The sequence below is a fragment of the Panulirus ornatus genome, chromosome 63 (assembly GCF_036320965.1).
Source record: "Panulirus ornatus isolate Po-2019 chromosome 63, ASM3632096v1, whole genome shotgun sequence".
Lineage (NCBI taxonomy): Eukaryota > Metazoa > Arthropoda > Malacostraca > Decapoda > Palinuridae > Panulirus > Panulirus ornatus.
The window spans coordinates 435,584-456,943 of NC_092286.1; the positions used below are offsets into that span (position 1 = coordinate 435,584).

A 21,360-nucleotide genomic window follows, 5' to 3' on the forward strand; every position below is an offset into this window, starting at 1 on the left:
AACAGTGTCCTTGCCTCTTGCTGCAAGAATTTGTCCAATCAAGAGGTCAAAATCGAAGAACAACCAGCCAAGGTCATACAAAATCTTTCAAGGATAATTTGTTTCATTATTATACTTAATTGCTGTTTCCCACATTACTGAGGTAGCACAAGGAAACAACCAAAGAATGGCCCAACCACTCATATACGCATATAATAACGTGAAGAATTGTTATGAGACATTCCTGATACAAATGATTTTATTATTTGTGGCTTTGTGGATTTGCCTCTTCATTCTCTTTGGTAGCTGTTGTGCTTAGAATTGTATGCTGAAGAATTTTATGATGGTACTGCAGAGTTAGCCTCTGATCAGCAGTACAACTGAGTGTTTCAGATTTTCATCATGATACTGTATATAATCTAGCTTTAATTGCTGTAACATGTAATCTGAGTATGGTTTTACTTGAACTGTATGGCTCAAATTACAGAAGTGTAATTTTGTTAATTATCCCTGGTAAGGTGTTTGGGAAAGTAATAGTTGAGTGGGTGGTGACATTTATAGAACATATGACTGTGGAGGAGCACTGCTGCTTCAAAAGAGTTAGAGGATATAGTGAAAAGGTGTTTGCTCTGAGGAATTTGTGTAAGAAATACTTGGTAGATATAGACAGTAGGAACAGTAGATAGGAGCCTCTGGAAACACTGCTAGAGTTGCCCTCTGCCAGTGGCCTGTTAAGGGTGAGGCACTAAAAGGCTAAGCAGCAGCACTGGAGTCCTCCAGTAAAGCAGACTCTTTTCCCATGACAACCCGTTTAAGGGAGTTCTATAAGGGAACAGGTGTCAGAGATATAGATATCTATCTATAGATAGATAATGGAAATACACAAAAAAAGAAAGTGAATCATACATTTATGTGTTTGCAGAAAGCATATGGTTGGTTTGACAGAGGATTTTTGCAGAAGGTGCTATGAATATATGGGGTAAATGAAAAGTTAGCTAGTGCATTAAGATTTTACCAGGAGAATAAGGCATGTGTGTAAGTGGGAGGAAAGAAGGTGAATATTTCAAGGCCTGATCCTCTCTTTATGAGGTCATGCCCCTTACAAGACCTGTATGTCTTTAAAAGCTACCCGTGCTCATTCTAACCTGGCCTAACCTTGATGAAGAAATGTACTTCATGTTATATTTTCTATGTGGCAACCTGCATATTCCAGAATCACATGTTTTATGTGACTCATTTGTCTGTGTGTCATAGAAGGTGACTAAAGGGGTTGGAGCAGGGTGCTGGAATACCTCCCCTCCTTATATTTTTACTTTCTGTAAGTTAAAATAGAATGAGTCAAGTGAGGAGGTCTCATCCTCCTAGAAGTCTGAGGTTAGGGTGTGTGAATGTGTGTGGATGTAACCAAGTTGAGAAGATAGGAGAAATACTTAGTATGTTTGAGAAAGAAAACTTGGATGTTCTAGCTTTAAGTGAAACAAAGTTCAAGGGTAATGGGGAAGAAAGGTTTGGAAAAATCTTAGGAGTAAAGCCAGGGATTGATGAGAGGACAAGAGCTAGTGAAGGACTAGCACTACTGCTGAAGCAGGAATTGTGGGAGTGTCTGAAAGAGTGTAAGAAAGTGAATTCTAGACTGATGTTGGTTAAAATGAAGTGGATGGCAGGAGGTAGGTGATTATTAGTGCTTATACACCTTAACATGAAAAGAATGGTCATGAGAGGCAAGTGTTTTGGGAGCTGCTGAGAGAGTGTGTCAACAGTTTTGATGCAAGAGACCGGGTATTAATGATGGGTGATTTTAGGAGAAAATGAAACATTTAGAAATTGATCTAGTTTTGGAAGACCATAACTAGAGAATTGCCTACCTTTTGCTTAGTTAATTCTCTTGGGAAAATTTATAGAGATCATTTGAAACAATTAAGGAAACATCCATTCACTAGCCCAGGAAGCATAAAATCAATCTTAGCAAGGAACATCTCTCCCTGGATTGTGAGACTTTTTTTGTTGGCCCAACCTGGCCTGCATGGTACAGCCATGATTTTAGGAAGATAGCCTTCCCCTTGGCCTTTCTGAGGAACCTTTTATCAATGATAGATGTCTCTGGTATTCCTCTAACACATTTTGTTAAAAACACCTTTCTCTTTATGGTGAGGACCAACTTAATGTGGCACTGGAGTTACTGCCTCTAAGGCAGATGGACCCCGCTGTGCCACAAGATAACAAGATGCCTCACTTTCTTCCCTAAGTATTGGTACGCTCTCAAGGTTTGCAAGACAATCCAACACTGGAGAGAAATTAAGTTTTGAAGAATAGAAAGTTGTTTCTCTGTGGAGTTAAATCTTGTGAACAGTTTTTATGGTTTGGAATCTTGTGAACAGTTTTTATGGTTTGGAATCTTGTGAACAGTTTTTATGGTTTGGAATCTTGTGAACAGTTTTTATGGTTTGGAATCTTGTGAACAATTTTTATGGGTCATTTGCCATCCATCTTCCTCTTTGTTTGGAAATTTTTTCTCTAAAATGACGGTGACCACCTTTGGGTGATGTCTATGTTTCAAGAATTATGAGGCAGTTCAGTACCAGTGGCCAATGGGACAATGATATCACTTAAATAGAAATTGCTGATCGGTCAGTGGATGGATCCAGAATGGGGCAGCAGATTTCTAGCACTGAATTGATGGTTAACAAGGAATTGGAGTTATTTACCTCAGTGAAAGATAGGGATCCTGGAGATCCTAGAGATTCTCAAAGCTTGCAGGACAGCCCAAGAGAGAAGCTGCTTTTCATTCTTCAAAACTTGTTTATTTCCTTGTTGTGATGCTTATAGATTGAGATCATTTTACCTGATGCCCTCAGTTTGTTGTCAAATGTAGATCATTATATGTCTTCCTCATATTTCTGAAATGTAGAGTTTTAATTCTTTCAACATATCATGGTAGAGTAGTTCTTATGTTCCATTCGTTGATCTTGTTTGGAAAGTGTGTCTGAATTTTCTTTAACTTTTCAATTTCTATTTGTTTGACAGTGGTTTAGCAGTGTTCAATTCTGCATCTTATGTACATACTGAGCATTTTCATCATCAGCATTTTCATCGTCATCGTTATGAAAGTTCTCATTTTCATAGTACTATCTTATCATTTATGACGTCTTCTAGATCTTCATCTTTTCATTTTCTTGTTTTTTTATTGAGCCACTGTAGGGAGTTGCAAAAGTATTGTTAACTGCTCAATGATTTATTTGCTAAACTTTTTAATCACGTATCAGGTTTCATTCTTCCTTTTTATAATTTATATGAAGGCCTTTTTGCATTTTTTCTTTGTCTCCTCCTTTAACTGCATAACATCTTAATTTTCTTTTACCTTTCTGTTAGTGTGTAATATAATTATTTAAAAAAGAAGTGAAGCTGATAATGCCATTGCTTATGGTACACCCATGAGAATGTCTTTCTTTTCATTCATAGTTCCATTTGCTACTATTTCAATTAATTGTACTGTTAGATATTCTGTGATCCATAATTTTAGTTTACCTTTGATATTGTATTTGATTACTTTCTAAAATAAAACTCCATAGGTTACTTTGTCAGAAGGATTCACCAAAGTCTAGAAAAGTAGGCTTCATTCTCTTTTCTTGCAACAATTTCATTTTTTTTTTTTTTTTTTTTGTAAAAACTGAGATTTGAGTTTATGTACTTTTACCTGGCACAAATCCAATCTAGCTTTTTGTGTGCTTTTGTTAATTAGATGTTCCAGGATTATTTGTCTATACTACTTTTGTGCCATCTTAGATTTCAGTTTTTGTATTGATGTTATATTCTTTGTCGACCAAGGAGATGGAAGGATGGATTGAAGGAGTCTTTAGGGTACTGGGGTCTGAACATTCAAGGGTTATAAGTGTGCAAAGATACAATGAACTGGATGAGAGTTGTATATGTGAGCTATATGCTGTTAGTGGGCTGAACCATGGCATATGAAGCTATCATTGTAGGCCATTGAATAATCTTTGGGGTTTGGCAGTGCATTGAACCACATTAGTACATTTCACATGACATCAAGGTGAATAGATGTGTGCAGATGAGGTCATTGTTTGTTTCCTTTCAGTGCTGTCTCACTAAGGCAGGAAAAGCAGGTGGTATAGAAAAACCAGTGAATGTCGGATTGTGGTTGGGATGTGTGATGTCTCTATGGTTGGTTAATTTGTTTATGGATGGGTTGTTAGAGAGGTGAATGCAAGTTTTGTAGAGAGGGGCAAGTATGCAGTCTGTTGTGGATGAGAGGGCTTGGGAAGTGAGTCAGTTTTTGTTCGCTGATGATACAGCACTGTTGGCTGATTTGGGTGAGAAGCTGCAGAAGTTTGTAACTGAGTTTGGTAAGGTGTGTGAAAGAAGAAAGCAGAGAGTAAATGTGAAAAAGTGCGAGATTATTAGGTTCAGTAGGGTTGAGGGTTAAGTTGATTGGGAGGTAAGTTTGAGTGGAGAAAAAGTGGAGGAAGTGAAGCGTTTAAGATATCTGGGAGTGGATTTGGCAGCGGATGGAACCATGGAAGTGGAAGTGAGTCGCAGGATGGGGGGAGGGGGTGAAGGTTCTGGGAGTGTTGAAGAATGTGCGGAAGGTGAGAATGTTATCTTGGAGAGCAAAAAAAAAAATGGGTATGTTTGAAGGAATAGTGGTTACAACAATGTTATATGGTTGTGGGGCATGGGCTATAGATAGGGTTATGCAAAGGAGGGTGGATGTGCTGGAAATGAGATGTTTGAGGACAATATGTGGTGTGAGGTAGTTTGATCGAGTAAGTGGTGAAAGGGTAAGAGAGATTTTTTTTTTTTTTTTTTTTTTTTTTTTTTTTTTTTTTTTTTTTTTTTGTCGCTGTCTCCCGCGTTTGCGAGGTAGCGCAAGGAAACAGACGAAAGAAATGGCCCAACCCACCCCCATACACATGTATATACACACGTCCACACATGCAAAATATACATACCTACACAGCTTTCCATGGTTTACCCCAGACGCTTCACATGCCCCGATTCAATCCACTGACAGCACGTCAACCCCGGTATACCACATCGCTCCAATTCACTCTATTCCTTGCCCTCCTTTCACCCTCCTGCATGTTCAGGCCCCGATCACACAAAATCTTTTTCACTCCATCTTTCCACCTCCAATTTGGTCTCCCTCTTCTCCTCGTTCCCTCCACCTCCGACACATATATCCTCTTGGTCAATCTTTCCTCACTCATTCTCTCCATGTGCCCAAACCATTTCAAAACACCCTCTTCTGCTCTCTCAACCACGCTCTTTTTATTTCCACACATCTCTCTTACCCTTACGTTACTTACTCGATCAAACCACCTCACACCACACATTGTCCTCAAACATCTCATTTCCTGCACATCCATCCTCCTGCGCACAACTCTATCCATAGCCCACGCCTCGCAACCATACAACATTGTTGGAACCACTATTCCTTCAAACATACTCATTTTTGCTTTCCGAGATAATGTTCTCGACTTCCACACATTCTTCAAGGCTACCAGAATTTTCGCCCCCTCTCCCACCCTATGATCCACTTCCGCTTCCATGGTTCCATCCGCTGCCAAATCCACTCCCAGATATCTAAAACACTTCACTTCCTCCAGTTTTTCTCCATTCAAACTTACCTCCCAATTGACTTGACCCTCAACCCTACTGTACCTAATAACCTTGCTCTTATTCACATTTACTCTTAACTTTCTTCTTTCACACACTTTACCAAACTCAGTCACCAGCTTCTGCAGTTTCTCACATGAATCAGCCACCAGCGCTGTATCATCAGCGAACAACAACTGACTCACTTCCCAAGCTCTCTCATCCCCAACAGACTGAATACTTGCCCCTCTTTCCAAAACTCTTGCATTCACCTCCCTAACAACCCAATCCATAAAGAAATTAAACAACCATGGAGACATCACACACCCCTGCCGCAAACCTACATTCACTGAGAACCAATCACTTTCCTCTCTTCCTACACGTACACATGCCTTACATCCTCGATAAAAACTTTTCACTGCTTCTAACAACTTGCCTCCCACACCATATATTCTTAATACCTTCCACAGAGCATCTCTATCAACTCTGTCATATGCCTTCTCCAGATCCATAAATGCTACATACAAATCCATTTGCTTTTCTAAGTATTTCTCACATACATTCTTCAAAGCAAACACCTGATCCACACATCCTCTACCACTTCTGAAACCACACTGCTCTTCCCCAATCTGATGCTCTGTGTAGTAATAAAAAGAGTGTAGTTGAGAGAGCAGAAGAGGGTGTATTGAAATGGTTTAGTCACATGGAAAGAATGAGTGAGGAAAGATTGACCAAGAGGATATATGTGTCAGAGGTGGATGGAACGAGAAGTGGGAGACCAAATTAGAGGTGGAAGGATAGAGTTATAAAGATTTTGAGCGATTGTGGCCTGAACATGCAGGAGGGTGAAAGGCGTGCAGGGAATAGAGTGAATTGGAATGATGTGGTATGCTGGGGTTGATGTACTGTCAATGGATTGAACCAGGGCATCTGAGGCATCTGGGGTAAACCTTTGAAAGTTTTGTGGGGCCTGGATGTGGAAAGGGAGCTGTGGTTTCGGTGCATTACACATGACAGGTAGAGACTGAGTGTGAACGGATGTGGCCTTTTTTGCCTTTTCCTAGCACTACCTTGCATGCATGCAGGGTAGGGGGGTGCCATTTCATGTGTGGCGGGATGGCGGAGGGAATGGATGAAGGCAGCATGTATGAATATGTACATGTGTATAAACGTATATGTCTGTGTATGTATATGTATGTATACGTTGAAATGTAAAGGTATGTATATGTGTATGTGGGTGAGTTGTTTCCTTGCGTTACCTCGCTAACGCGGGAGACAGCGACAAAGTATAATGAATGATAAGTATATTATAAATAGAAAACTAGACTATAGTGATGCTATTCTATTGCACTTAAACCTTTACAAGGTGGGTTAATTCTGTAGATTCCTCCTGTACATACAAAAACAAAAGCAGGAGTTGAAACTTCATATGATGTTGCTTGCCATCCAAATAGTGAACTTAGTGTGAGGTTGACCACCTTTTAAGGGTTAGAATTTATTTTTGCAATAAAAGGGATTAGATGTTTTTTGTTTTTATTCATTTGTATAGTAGTCATGATCCCATATGTTAATTATACTGGTTTTTGTTCATCTAGGTATTATTGAGTACCTGAATCCGGGTGAAGCAAAGAATGCATTTCGCAAGTTGGCCTACTCAAGATTCAAGTACTCCCCTCTCTACCTAGAATGGGCTCCAGTGCAGATATTTAAAACAGAATTCACCATGAAGCCACAGAAGGAAAAAGGTCTTCCTCAAGAAAAGGAGAATATTTCTGGTCTGTAGGACAAATTATTTTTTAAATCTTTTTTGAGAACTGCTTGTAGTTGATCATGACCCTGCAAGAGCTCTGTAGTAATCATCTTTATCATTTCTATGCCTGATAGTCCAGTTGCCCAATAATTAGTCCATCAATTATCCAATATACAGGTTCTATGAATAAGGCTAGCCCTTTCATCCCCTTTGACAGTACCTGACAAAATTTGATATAACAGCCATCGTTGTAATGAAATTTGCAGGACAGCCATCCACAAGGTATCCTTCAAGATATCAACTACCAGGAATTTATCTTCTGGCTTAGTATTTTTTGTCTAGTTTTTTATAGTAGTGAGCAATTCTATTCTGTAAGAAATTATTTATTTATTTATTTTGCTTTGTCGCTGTCTCCCGCGTTAGCGAGGTAGCGCAAGAAAACAGACGAAAGAATGGCCCAACCCACCCACATGCACATGTATATACATACATGTCCAAACACGCAAATATACATACCTATACATCTCAATGTACACATATATATACACACACAAACATATACATATATATACACATGTACATAATTCATACTTTCTGCCTTTATTTATTCCCATCGCCACCTCGCCACACATGGAATAACAACCCCCTCCCCCCTCATGTGTGCGAGGTAGCGCTAGGAAAAGACAACAAAGGCCCCATTTGTTCACACTCAGTCTCTAGCTGTCATGTAATAATGCACCGAAACCACAGCTCCCTTTCCACATCCAGGCCCCACAGAACTTTCCATGGTTTACCCCAGACGATTCACATGCCCTGATTCAATCCATTGACAGCACGTCAACCCCGGTATACCACATCATTCCAATTCACTCTATACCTTGCACGCCTTTCACCCTCCTGCATGTTCTGGCCCCGATCACTCAAAATCTTTTTCACTCCATCTTTCCACCTGCAATTTGGTCTCCCACTTCTCGTTCCCTCCACCTCTGACACATATATCCTCATGGTCAATCTTTCCTCACTCATTCTCTCCATGTGACCAAACCATTTCAAAACACCCTCTTCTGCTCTCTCAACCACACTCTTTTTATTTCCACACATCTCTCTTACCCGTACATTACTTACTCAATCAAACCACCTCACACCACATATTGTCCTCAAACATCTCATTTCCAGCACATCTACCCTCCTACGCACAACTCTATCCATAGCCCATGCCTCGCAGCCATACAACATTGATGGAACCACTATTCCTTCAAACATAGCCATTTTTGCTTTGCGAGATAATGTTCTCGACTTCCACACATTCTTCAAAGCTCCCAGAATTTTCACCCCCTTTCCCACCCTATGATTCACTTCCGCTTCCATGGTTCCATCCGCTGCCAGATCCACTCCCAGATATCTAAAACACTTTACTTCCTCCAGTTTTTCTCCATTCAAACTTACCTCCCAATTGACTTGACCCTCAACCCTACTGTACCTAATAACCTTGCTCTTATTCACATTTACTCTTAACTTTCTTCTTTCACACACTTTACCAAACTCAGTCACCAGCTTCTGCAGTTTCTCTCATAAATCAGCCACCAGCACTGTATCATCAGCGAACAACAACTGACTCACTTCCCAAGCTCTCTCATCCGCAACAGACTGCATACTTGCCCCTCTTTCCAAAAAATCTTGCATTCACCTCCCTAACAACCCCATCCATAAACAAATTAAACAGCCATGGAGACATCACACAGCACTGCCGCAAACCTACATTCACTGAGAACCAATCACTTTCCTCTCTTCCTACACGTACACATGCCTTACATCCTTGATAAAAACTTTTCACTGCTTCTAACAACTTGCCTCCCACACCATATATTCTTAATACCTTCCACAGAGCATCTCTATCAACTCTATCATATGCCTTCTCCAGATCCATAAATGCTACATACAAATCCATTTGCTTTTCCAAGTATTTTTCACATACATTCTTCAAAGCAAACACCTGATCCACACATCCTCTACCACTTCTGAAACCACACTGCTCTTCCCCAGTCTGATGCTCTGTACATGCCCTCACCCTCTCAATCAGTACCCTCCGATATGATTTGCCAGGAATACTCAACAAACGTATACTTCTGTAATTTGAGCACTCACTCTTATCCCCTTTGCCTTTGTGCAGTGGCACTATGCAAGCATTCTGCCAATCCTCAGGCACCTCACCATGAATCATACATACATTAGATAACCTTACCAACCAGTCAATAATACAGTCACTCCCTTTTTTAATAAATTCCACTGCAATACCATCCAAACCTGCTGCCTTGCCGGCTTTCATCTTCCGCAACGCTTTTACTACCTCTTCTCTGTTTACCAAATCATTTTCCCTGACCCCCTCACTTTGCACACCACCTCTACCAAAACACCCTATATCTGCCACTCTATCATCAAACACATTCAACAAACCTTCAAAATACTCGCTCCATCTCCTTCTCACATCACCACTATTTGTTATCACCTCCCCATTAGCCCCCTTCACTGAAGTTCCCATTTGCTCCCTTGTCTTACACACTTTATTTACCTCCTTCCAAAACATCTTTTTATTCTCCCTAAAATTTAATGATACTCTCTCACCTCAACTCTCATTTGCCCTCTTTTTCACCTCTTGCACCTTTCTCTTGACCTCCTGCCTCTTTCTTTTATACATCTCCCACTCAATTGCATTTTTTCCCTGCAAAAATCATCCAAATGCCTCTTTCTTCTCTTTCACCAATAATCTTACTTCTTCATCCCACCACTCACTACCCTTTCTAATCAACCCACCTCCCACGCTTCTCATGCCACAAGCATCTTTTGCGCAATCCATCACTGCTTCCCTAAATATATCCCATTCCTCCCCCACTCCCCTTACCTTCTTTGTTCTCACCTTTTTCCATTCTGTACTCAGTCTCTCCTGGTACTTCCTCACACAAGTCTCCTTCCCAAGCTCACTTACTCTCACCACTCTCTTCACCCCAACATTCTCTCTTCTTTTCTGAAAACCCCTACAAATCTTCACCTTTGCCTCCACAAGATAATGATCAGACATCCCTCCAGTTGCACCTCTCAGCACATTAACATCCAAAAGTCTCTCTTTCGTGCGCCTATCAATTAACACGTAATCCAATAATGTGCTCTGGCCATCTCTCCTACTTACATACGTATACTTATGTATATCTCGCTTTTTAAACCAGGTATTCCCAATCACCATTCCTTTTTCAGCACATAAATCTTCAAGCTCTTCACCATTTCCATTTACAACACTGAACACCCCATGTATACCAATTATTCCCTCAACTGCCACATTACTTACCTTTGCATTCAAATCACCCATCATTATAACCCGGTCTTGTGCATCAAAACCACTAACACACTCATTCAGCTGCTCCCAAAACACTTGCCTCTCATGATCTTTCTTCTCATGCCCAGGTGCATATGCACCAATAGTCACCCATCTCTTTCCATCAACTTTCAGTTTTACCCCTATCAATCTAGAATTTACTTTCTTGCACTCTATCACATACTCCCACAACTCCTGTTTCAGGAGTGGTGCTACTCCTTCCCTTGCTCTTGTCCTCTCATTAACTCCTGACTTTACTCTTAAGACATTCCCAAACCACTCTTCCCCTTTACCCTTGAGCTTTGTTTCACTCAGAGCCAAAACATCCAGGTTCCTTTCCTCAAACATACTACCTATCTCTCCTTTTTTCTCATCTTGGTTACATCCACACACATTTAGACACCCCAATCTGAGCCTTCGAGGAGGATGAGCACTCCCCGCGTGACTCCTTCTTCTGTTTTCCCTTTTAGAAAGTTAAAATACAAGGAGGGGAGGGTTTCCAGCCCACCGCTCCCGTCCCCTTTAGTCGCCCTCTACGACAAGCTCCAGTGCAAGAGTTAAGGCTCATGTTTTTCTAGACATCAGATCCTGCACGTCCTTTCTCTCATCATCATTTTACTACAATTGACTCCTGATGTGGAATCTAACATGTGGTTAAATAAAACTGCATTTTTCCTTGCAGGATTTTATTTCTGTGATCGTATGATAAATAATCAAAGATGGTAAAGGCATGTATAGAGCATCAGATTGGGGAAGAGCAGTGTGGTTTCAGAAGTGGTAGAGGATGTGTGGATCAGGTGTTTGCTTTGAAAAATGTATAGGAGAAATACTTAGAAAAACAGATGGATTTGTATGTAGCATTTATGGATCTGGAGAAGGTATGTGATAGGGTGTATAGAGATGCTTTGTAGAAGGTTTTAAGAGTATTTGGTGGGGGAGGTAAGTTGCTAGAAGCAGTGAAAAGTTTTTACTAAGGAAGTAAGGCATGTGTACGAGTAGGAAGAGAGAAAAGTGATTGGTTTCCAGTGAATGTTGGTTTGCGGTAGTGGTGCGTTATGTCTCCATGGTTGTTTAATTTGTTTATGGATGGGGTTGTTAGGGAGGTGAATGCAAGAGTTTTGGAAAGAGGGGCAAGTATGCAGTCTGTGGTGAATGAGAGGGCTTGGGAAGTGAGTCAGTTGTTGTTCGCTGATGATACAGTGCTGGTGGCTGATTTGGGTGAGATACTGCAGAAGCTGGTGACTGAGTTTGGTAAAGTGTGTGAGAGAAGATAGTTGAAAGTAAATGTGAATAAGAGCATGGTTATTAGGTACAGTAGGGTTGAGGGACAAGTTAATTGGCAGGTAAGTTTGAATGAAGAAAAACTGGAAGAAGTGAAGTGTTTTAGATATCTGGGAGTGGATTTAAAAGTGGATGGAACCATGGAAGCAGAAGTGAGTCACAGGGTGGGGGAGGGGGTGAAGGTTCTGCGAGAGTTGAAGAATGTGTGGAAGGTGAGAACGTTATCTCGGAGAGCAAAAATGGGTACGTTTGAAGGAATAGTATTTCCAACAATGTTATGTGGTTGCGAGGCAAGGGCTATTGATAGGTTTGTGTGGAGGAGGGTGGATGTGTTGGATATGAAATGTTTAAGGACAATATGTGGTGTGAGGTGGTTTGATTGAGTAAGTAATGAAAGGATAAGAGAGATGTGCGGTAATAAAAAGTGTGGTTGAGAGAGCAGAAGAGGGTGTGTTGAAATGGTTTGGACACATGAAAAGAATGAGTGACGAAAAATAGACAAAGAGGATATATGTGTTAGAGGTGGAGGGAGCTAGGAGAAGTGGGAGACCAAATTGGAGGTGGAAGGATGGAGTGAAAAAGATTTTGAGCATTCGGTGTCTGAACATACAGGAGGGTGAAAGGCTTGCAAGGAATAGAGTGAATCAGAACGATGTGGTATACCTGGATTGATGTGCTGTCAGTGGATTGAATCAGTGTCTGGGGTAAACCACAGAAAGTTCTGTGGGGCCTGGATGTGGAAAGGGAACTGTGGTTTTGGTGCATTTCACATGACAGGGAGAGACCGAGTGTGAACAAATGTGGCCTTTTTTTGTCTTTTCCTGGTGCTACTTCGCACAGGTGTGTGTATGTGTTTGTGTGTGTGTGCTATTTTGTGTGTGGTGGGGTGGCAACGGGAATGGATGAAGGCAGCAAGTATGAATATGTACATGTGTATATATGTATATGTCTGTGTATGTATATGTATGTATATGTTGAAATGTATATGTGTGTGTATGGGCGTTTTTGTACATACATGTGTATGTGAGTGGGTTGGGCCATTTCCTCATCTGTTTCCTTGCGCTACCTCGCTTACACGGGAGATGGTGGTTAAGTATCATAACAATGATAATAACAGTTAATGTGAGACAGGATCATTCTTGTCTGTTATTATGAACAAAGATTATAAGTTAGTTTTATATATAAAGATGAGAAAGTATCATTTTTTTTTGAGCATCGAAAAAGGATGCTAACAAGGAAGCATGCAGGGCAGATATCCTGTTAGGGAGGTAGTGCCAAGAACAGATGAAAACCATCAGCCAACAAATGATTTTTTAGCATGATTTCCAATGAAATCACTTATGTCTGACAAATATTCTTGATTTTTTTATGTGATCAGTACGTATGATGATAACAGTGCAGTTGATGTATTGTGTTTACATTTTCAAGAAGCATTCGATAAAGTCCCACATCAAAGGTTACAAGCAAAAGCTGTCTCATGATATATGTGGGGTTTTACTTTGATGGGGATGGGGAAAAAGAATACTTGCCATGTATTCCCCATGTGTCGTAGAAGGTGACTAAGGGGTGCGGGAGTGGGGGCTGCAACCCTCCCTTGTATTTTGATTTCTAAAGGGGGAAACAGAAGAAGGAGTCAAGCAGGGAGTGCCCATCCTCCTTGAAAGATCAGACTGGGGTGTCTAAATGTGTGTGGATATAACCAAGATGAGAAGAAAGGAGAGATAGGTAATGTGTTTGAGGAAAGGAACCTGGATGTTTTGGCTCTGAGTGAAACGAAGCTCAAGGGTAAAGGGGACGAGTGGCATGGGAATGTCTTGGGAGTAAAGTCAGGGGTTGGTGAGAGGACAAGAGCAAAGGAAGGAGTAGCACTACTCTTGAAGTATGAGTTGTGGGAGTATGTGATAGAGTGTAAGAAAGTTTATTCTAGATTGATGTGGGTAAAACTGAAAGTGGATGGTGAGAGATTGGTGATTATTGGTTCATATGCACCTGGTCATAAGAAGAAAGATCATGAGAGGCAAGTTTTTTGGAAGCAGCTCAGTGAGTGTGTTAGTAACTTTGATGCACAAGACCAGGTTATAGTGATGGGTGATTTGAATGCAAAGGTGAGTAATGTGGCAGTTGAGGGTATAATTGGTGTACATGTGGTGTTCATTGTTGTAAATGGAAGTGGTGAAGAGCTTGAAGATTTGTGTGCTGAAAAAGGACTGGTGATTGGGAATACCCGGTGTAAAAAGAGATGTACATAAGTATACATATGTGAGTAGGAGAGATGGTCAGAGGATGTTATTGGATTACATGTTGATTGATAAGTGTGTAAAAGAGACTTTTGGATCTTAATGTGCTGAGTGGGGTTGCTGGAGGGAAGTCTGATCACTATCCTGTGGAGGCAAAGGTGAAGTTTTGTAGAGGTTTCCAGAAAAGAAGAGAGAATGTTGGGGAGAAGAGAGTGGTGAGAGTCAGTGGATCTTAATGTGCTGAGAGGGGCTGCTGGAGGGACGTCTGATCACTATCCTGTGGAGGCAAAGGTGAAGCTATGTAGAGGTTTCCAGAAAAGATGAGAGAATGTTGGGGAGAAGAGAGTGGTGAGAGTAAGTGAGCTTGGAAAGGAGACTGGTGTGAGGAAGTACCAGTAGAGATTGAGTGTAGAATGGCTAAAGGTGAGAGGAAATGATGTGAGTGGAGTGGTTGAGGAATGGGATGTATTTAGGGAAGCAGTGATGGCTTGTGCAAAAGATGCCTGTGGCATGAGAAAGGTGGGAGGCGGGCAGATTAGGAAGGGGAGTGAGGGGTGGGATGAAGAAGTAAGGTTGTTAGTGAAAGAGAAGAGAGAGGCGTTTGGATGATTCTTGCAGGGAAGTAGTGCAATGGCTGTAAGATGTATAAAAGAAAGAGGCAGGAGGTCAAGAGAAAGGTGCAAGAGGTAAAAAAGAGGGCAAATTAGAGTTGGTGTGAGAGAGTATCATTGAATTTCGGGGAGAATAAAAAGATGTTTTGATAGGAGGTAAATGAAGTGCATAAGACAAGAGAACAAATGGGAATATCAGTGAAGGGGGCAAATGGAGAGATAATAACAAGTAGTGATGAAGTGAGGAGGAGATGGAGTGAGTATTTTGAAGGTTTGTTGAATGTGTTTGATGATAGAGTGGCAAATTTAGGGTGTTTTGGTTGAGGTGGTGTGCGAAGAGAGAGGGTCAGGAAGAAAGGCTTGGTAAACAGAGAAGAGGTGTGAAAGCTCTGTGGAAATGAAAGCAGGTAAGGCAATGGGTTTGTATGATGTTGCAGTGGGATTTATCAAAAAAAAGGGGGTGACTGTGTTGTTGATTGGCTGGTAAGAATATTCAGTGTATGTATGAATCATGGTGAAGTGCCTGAAGATTGGCGGAATGCATGCATAGTGCCATTGTACAAAGGCAAAGGGGTTAAAGATGAGTGTTCAAATTACAGAGGCATAAGTTTGTTGAGTGTGATTTCAGAAGTGGTAGAGGATGTGTGGATCAGGTGTTTGCTTTGAAAAATGTATGTGAGAAGTGCTTGGAAAAAACAGATGGATTTGTATGTAGCATTTATGGATCTGGAAAAGGCATATGATAGGGTTGGTAGAGATGCTTTGTGGAAGGAATTAAAAGTGTATGTTGTGGGAGGTAAGTTGCTAGAAGGAGTGAAAAGTTTTTATCAAGGATGTAAGGCATGTGTACGAGTAGGAAGAGAGGAAAGTGACTGTTTCTCAGTGAATGTCGGTTTGCAGTAGGGGTGCGTGATGTCCCCATGGTTGTATAAGTTCTTTATGGGTGGAGTGGTTAGGGAGGTGAATGCATGAGTTTTGGAAAGAGGGGCAAGTATACAGTCTGTTGCAGATGAGAGAGCCTGGGAAGTGAGTCAGTTGTTGTTTGCTGATGATACAGCGCTGGTGGCTGATTCGGGTGAGAAACTGCAGAAGTTGGTGACTGAGTTTGGTAAAGTGTATGAAATAGAAAGCTGAGTAAACATGGATAAGAGCAAGGTTATTAGGTTCAGTAGGGTTAAGGGACAAGTGAATTGGGAGGTAAGTTTGAATGGAGAAAATGGAGGAAGTGAAGTGTTTTAGATATCTGGTAGTGGATTTTGCAGCAGATGGAACCATGGAAGCGGAAGTGAGTCACAGGATGGGGAGGGGCTAAGGTTCTTGGAGCGTTGAAGAATGTGTGAAAGGCGAGAACGTTATCTCAGAGAGCAAAAATGGGTATGTTTGAAGGAATAGTAGTTCCAACAATGTTATATGGTTGTAAGGCATGAGCTATAGATAGGGTTGTGGGGAGGAGGTGGATGTGTCGGAAATGAGATGTTTGAGGACAATAGTGGTGTGAGGTGGTTTGATCGAGTAAGTAATAACAAGGTAAGAGAGATGTGTAGTAATAAGAAGAGTGTGGTTGAGAGAGCAGAAGAGTATGTATTGAAATGGTTTGGTCACATGGAGAGAATGAGTGAGGAAAGATAGACAAAGAGGATATATGTGTCAGAGGTGGAGCAAAAGAAGAGAAGTAGGAGAGCAAATTGGAGGTGGAAGGATGGAGTGAAAAGTTTTTGAGCGATTGGGGCATAAACATACAGGAGGGTGTAAGGTATGTAAGGAATAGAGTGAATTGGAACGATGTCGTATTCTGGGATGGACGTGCTGTCAATGGATTGAACCAGGGCATGTGAAGCATCTGGGGTAAACCGTGGAAAGTTTTGTGAGGCCTTGATGTGGAAAGGGAGCTGTGATTTTGATGCATTACACATGACAGGTAGAGACTGAGTGTGAACGATTGTGGCCTTTTGTTGTCTTTTTCTAGTGCTACCTCGTGCACATATGGGGGTAGGGGGGTGCCATTTCATGTGTGGTGGGTTTGCAGTGGGAATGGATGAAGGCAGCATGTCTGAAGATGTACGTGTGTGTATATATGTATATGTCTGTGTATGTATATGTATGTAGACATTGAAAGGTATAGGTATATATATGTGTGTGTGTGGGTGTTTATGTATATACATGTGTATGTGGATGGGTTAGGCCATTCTTTTGGCTGTTTCCTTGTGCTACCTTGCTATGCAGGAGACAGCGAAAAAGTATAATGAATAGATAAAAAAGATGTTTTGGAAGGAGGTAAATAAAGTGCATAAGACAAGAGAAGAAATGGGAACATCAGTGAAGGGGGCTTATGGGAAGGTAATAACAAGTAGTGGTGTAGTGAGAGGGAGATGGAGTGAGTATTTTGAAGGTTTGTTGAATGCGTTTGATGATAAAATGGCAGATATAGGGTGTTTTGGATGTGGTGGTGTGCAAAGTGAAAGGGTCAGGGAGAATGGTTTCATAAACAGAGAAGAGGCAGTGAAAGTTTTGCGGAAGATGAAAGCCGGTAAGGCGGCAGGTTTGGATGGAATTGCAGTGGAATTTATTATAAAAAGGGGGCGACTGTGTTGTTGGCTGGTTGGTAAGGATATTCAGTACATGTATGGTTCATAGTGAAGTGCCTGAGGATTGATGGAATGCATGCATAGTGCCATTGTACAAAGGCAAAGGGATAAAGGTGGGTGTTCAAATTACAGAGGTATAAGTTTATTGAGTATTCCTGGAAGATTACATGGGAGGGTATTGATTTAGAGGGTCAAGGCATGTGCAGAACATCAGATTAGGGAAGAGCAGTGTGGTTTCAGAAGTGGTAGAGGATGTGTGGTAGAGGATGTGTGCTTTGTAGAATGTATGTGAGAAACACTTAGAAAAACAAATGGATTTGTATGTAGCATTTATGGATCTGGAGAAGGCATATGATAAAGTTGATAGAGATGCTCTGTGGAAGGTATTAAGAGTATTTGGTGCGGGAGATAAGTTGCTAGAAGCAGTGAAAAGTTTTTTATCGAGGATGTAAGGCATGTGTATGAGGATGTAAGGTATGTGTATGAGTAGAATGAGAGGAAAGTGATTGGTTCCCAGTGAATGTTGATTTGCGGCAGGGGTGCGTGATGTCTCCATGGTTGTTTAATTCGTTTATTGACTGGGTCTTTAGAGAGGAGAATGCAAGAGTTTTGGAGAGTGGGGCAGATATACAGTCTGTTGTGGATGAGAGAGCTTGGTAATTGAGTCAGTTGTTGTTCGCTGATGATACAGCACTGGTGGCTGATTCGGGTGAGAAACTGCAGAAGTTGGTGACTGAGTTTGGTAAAGTGTGTGAAAGAAGAAAGCTGAGAGTAAATGTGAATAAGAACAAGGTTATTAGGTTCAGTAGGGTTGAGGGACAAGTAAATTGAGAGGTAAGTTTGAATGGAGAAAAACTAGAGGATGTGAAGTATTTTAGATATCTGGGAGTGGATTTAGTAGGGTATGGAACCATGGAAGTGGAAGTGAGTCATAGGGTTGGGGAGAGGGCGAAGGTTCTGGGAGCATTGAAGAATGTGTGGAAGGTGAGAACGTTATCTCGGAGCGCAAAAATGGATATGGTTGAAGGAATAGTGGTTCCAACAATGTTGTATGGTTGTGAGGCATGGGATATAGATAGGGTTGTGGGGAGGAGGGTGGATGTGTTGGAAATGAGATGTTGAGGACGATATGTGGTGTGAGGTGGTTTGATCGAGTAAGTAATGAAAGGGTAAGAGAGATATGTGATAATAAAAAGTGTGGTTGGGAGAGCAGAAGAGGGTGTTTTGAAATGGTTTGGACACTTGGAGAGAATGAATGAGGAAAGATTGACAAAGAGGGTATATGTGTCAGAGGTGGAGGGAACGAGGAGAAGTGGGAGACCAAATTGGAGTGGAAGGATGAAGTGAAGAATATTTTGAGCAATTGGCACCTGAACATGCAGGAGGGTGAAAGGCGTGCAAGGAATAGAGTGAATTGGAACGATGTTGTATACCGGGGTCAACATGCTGTTAATGGATTGAACCAGGGTGTGTGATGTGTCTGGGGTATACAATGGATAGTTTTGTAGGGCCTGGATGTGGAAAGGGAGCTGTGGTTTCGATGCATTACAGACAGGTAGAGACTGTGTGTGAACGAATGTGGCTTTTGTTGTCTTTTCCTAGCGCTACCTCACGCGTGTGTGGGGGTAGGGGGGAGCCGTTTCATGTGTGGCCAGGTGGTGACAGGAATGGATGAAGACAGCAGGTATGAATATGTACATGTGTATATATGTATATGTCTGTGTATGTATATATATGTATACGTTGAAATGTATAGGTATGTGTATGTGCGTGTGTGGGCATGTATGTATGTACATGTGTATGTGGATGGGTTGGGCCATTCTTTCGTCTGTTTCCTTGCGCTACCTCGCTAACATGGTAGACAGCGACAAAGTATAACAAATGGGGAAATATATTAAAAAGCCACGGTGACATTACACAGCCCTGCCTCACACCTGCATGTATCCCAAAACTTTTGCTTAGCCCTACATCCACTCTTACACATGCATTTGCTCCCCTGTAGAAGGTTTTTACATCATCCAACATTTGTCCCCATATACCGTATATCCTTAACACATCCCACAAAGCATTCCACTCAATTGTCTTATGCTTTCTCCAGGTCATCAAAGCTGCATTCAAATTCTTACCTATCACTAAATACTTTTCCATGATCATCTTTACAACAAAATCTCATCCACACACTCTACCTTTCTTAAAACCCCTTTGCTCTTCACTTATTTTGCATTCAGTTACTTCCATCACTCTGTCTTTTAATATTCGTGCATACACTTTTCTTGGTATAGTTAAAAGACTTATTCCCCTATAATTGCTACATACATCCTCTGCACCTTTTCATTTGAATAAAAGAACAATAAAGCTTTCTCCCAATCCTTAGGCACAACCATTTGTGTCCATGCTAAATTACATAAGATGCATACATTATCACACTTTCTCCTCCATACTTCAGCATTTCAGCTGTAATCCCATCCACTTCAGGTGCCTTTCCTACCTTCAGCTTCTCCATTCTTCCTTACATCATACCTTCACTTCTCCTTGATCCTCATTCACACAAAAACCTGCAAAATGGTCAGTCTCCAAAGAATCCTCCCACAACTCTAGCATCCAGCACAGCCTTTCTCAGTCTTTCATCCACTGCCAGATAGTCAATCAAAGCCTTTTGTTCTTCTTCATCATTCCTCATCCATATATATCTGTAGATCATCGTGTGTTGAAAGAAGGTGTTTGTAAGGAATAAACCACTCTCAGCACAAATATCCACAAGGTAGCTTCCCTGCTCATTTACTTCAAGTACTTTCCATTTACCAACTATCTCACCAATTCCATCACATCCCACTTTCGTATTCATATCACTCAATATGACCATGTTTCTCTTTCTCAAAGCCATTTATACAGTCTTTCAGATTCCTTCAGAAAACCTTCATTTCATCCTTACCTTGTAGTGTTCATATTCACAGGTGCATATACACATATCCTTGCATTTTTCACAATCCCAGTCTCCTTTCACCCACACTATTCTTGATTCATTCCATCCATGTTCTGTAGCACCCTTCCACACTTTTGGTGATAGCAGAATTGCACATCCTTCTTTCTCTCTTCCCTGATTATTTTCACTCATTCCCGTCTGTACCATACCTCCCTTCTTCCATGCCCTCCCATTGCTTGCATTCATCTTCTCCATTTGCTCTCCACATACCCTATCTGAGGGTATGGGTTTCCCCTATCCCCAGCTTATCCATGCTGCAATTTTTATACTTCACAATCTTCCTTCTTTTAGTCTTCCCAGTCATCCCATTCACATTAAGTGCCATCACCCTCAATCACTTGTTTCTTTTAACCCTCGGCATAATTGGTGGACTCCAGTGCCACTTCTTGACCTTTTATGCCTCAATCTTGACAGGTCAATGGTGGAGGGCAACTCCAGTGCAGTGTTTCCGGAGGCAGCGAGGCTCAAAAACTGTCAAAACTAAAAGTAACAGTACACTTAAGGTGTTTGTCCAGATCTAAAACTATTTCCTTGATGTAATTGGGCGACCTCCTCTCCCTAGTGCTGAAACTCAATACTTTACCCATTTCTGATCATCTTTACATAGCAGCACCTCCAAACTCGTTGGTTATAATACTGCCACTACATATGAGTGCATTTGGTTATTTTTGGAAGAAAGGAAATTGTTGATGAAAAAGAGGAGAGGACAGAACCATGAGGAATGCTGCTGGTAATAGCGAAAGGTGGGATAGGCTGTTCCTTCAACAACCATAGACATTGGTTTGCCAGAGAGGAAGTGAGATATGAGGGTGCAAAGTACCCTAAGGAACATATTTGAAGTCCAGAATATATATTTATTTATTTATTATATTTATTATACTTTGTCGCTGTCTCCCGCGTTTGCGAGGTAGCGCAAGGAAACAGACGAAAGAAATGGCCCAACCCCCCCCA

The 21,360-nt window shown here is 41.3% G+C and overlaps 1 protein-coding gene across 1 annotated transcript in view; it reads left to right on the plus strand.

The window, feature by feature from the left end:
- Window positions 1-21,360, plus strand: part of LOC139745909 (probable RNA-binding protein 19) — a 190,914-nt gene that overhangs the window by 126,278 nt on the left and 43,276 nt on the right. Inside the window, exon 11 of the mRNA XM_071656577.1 lies at window positions 7,191-7,374. Within this exon, the coding sequence (XP_071512678.1) occupies window positions 7,191-7,374 (184 nt within the window). The remainder of the gene's footprint in view (window positions 1-7,190; window positions 7,375-21,360) is intronic.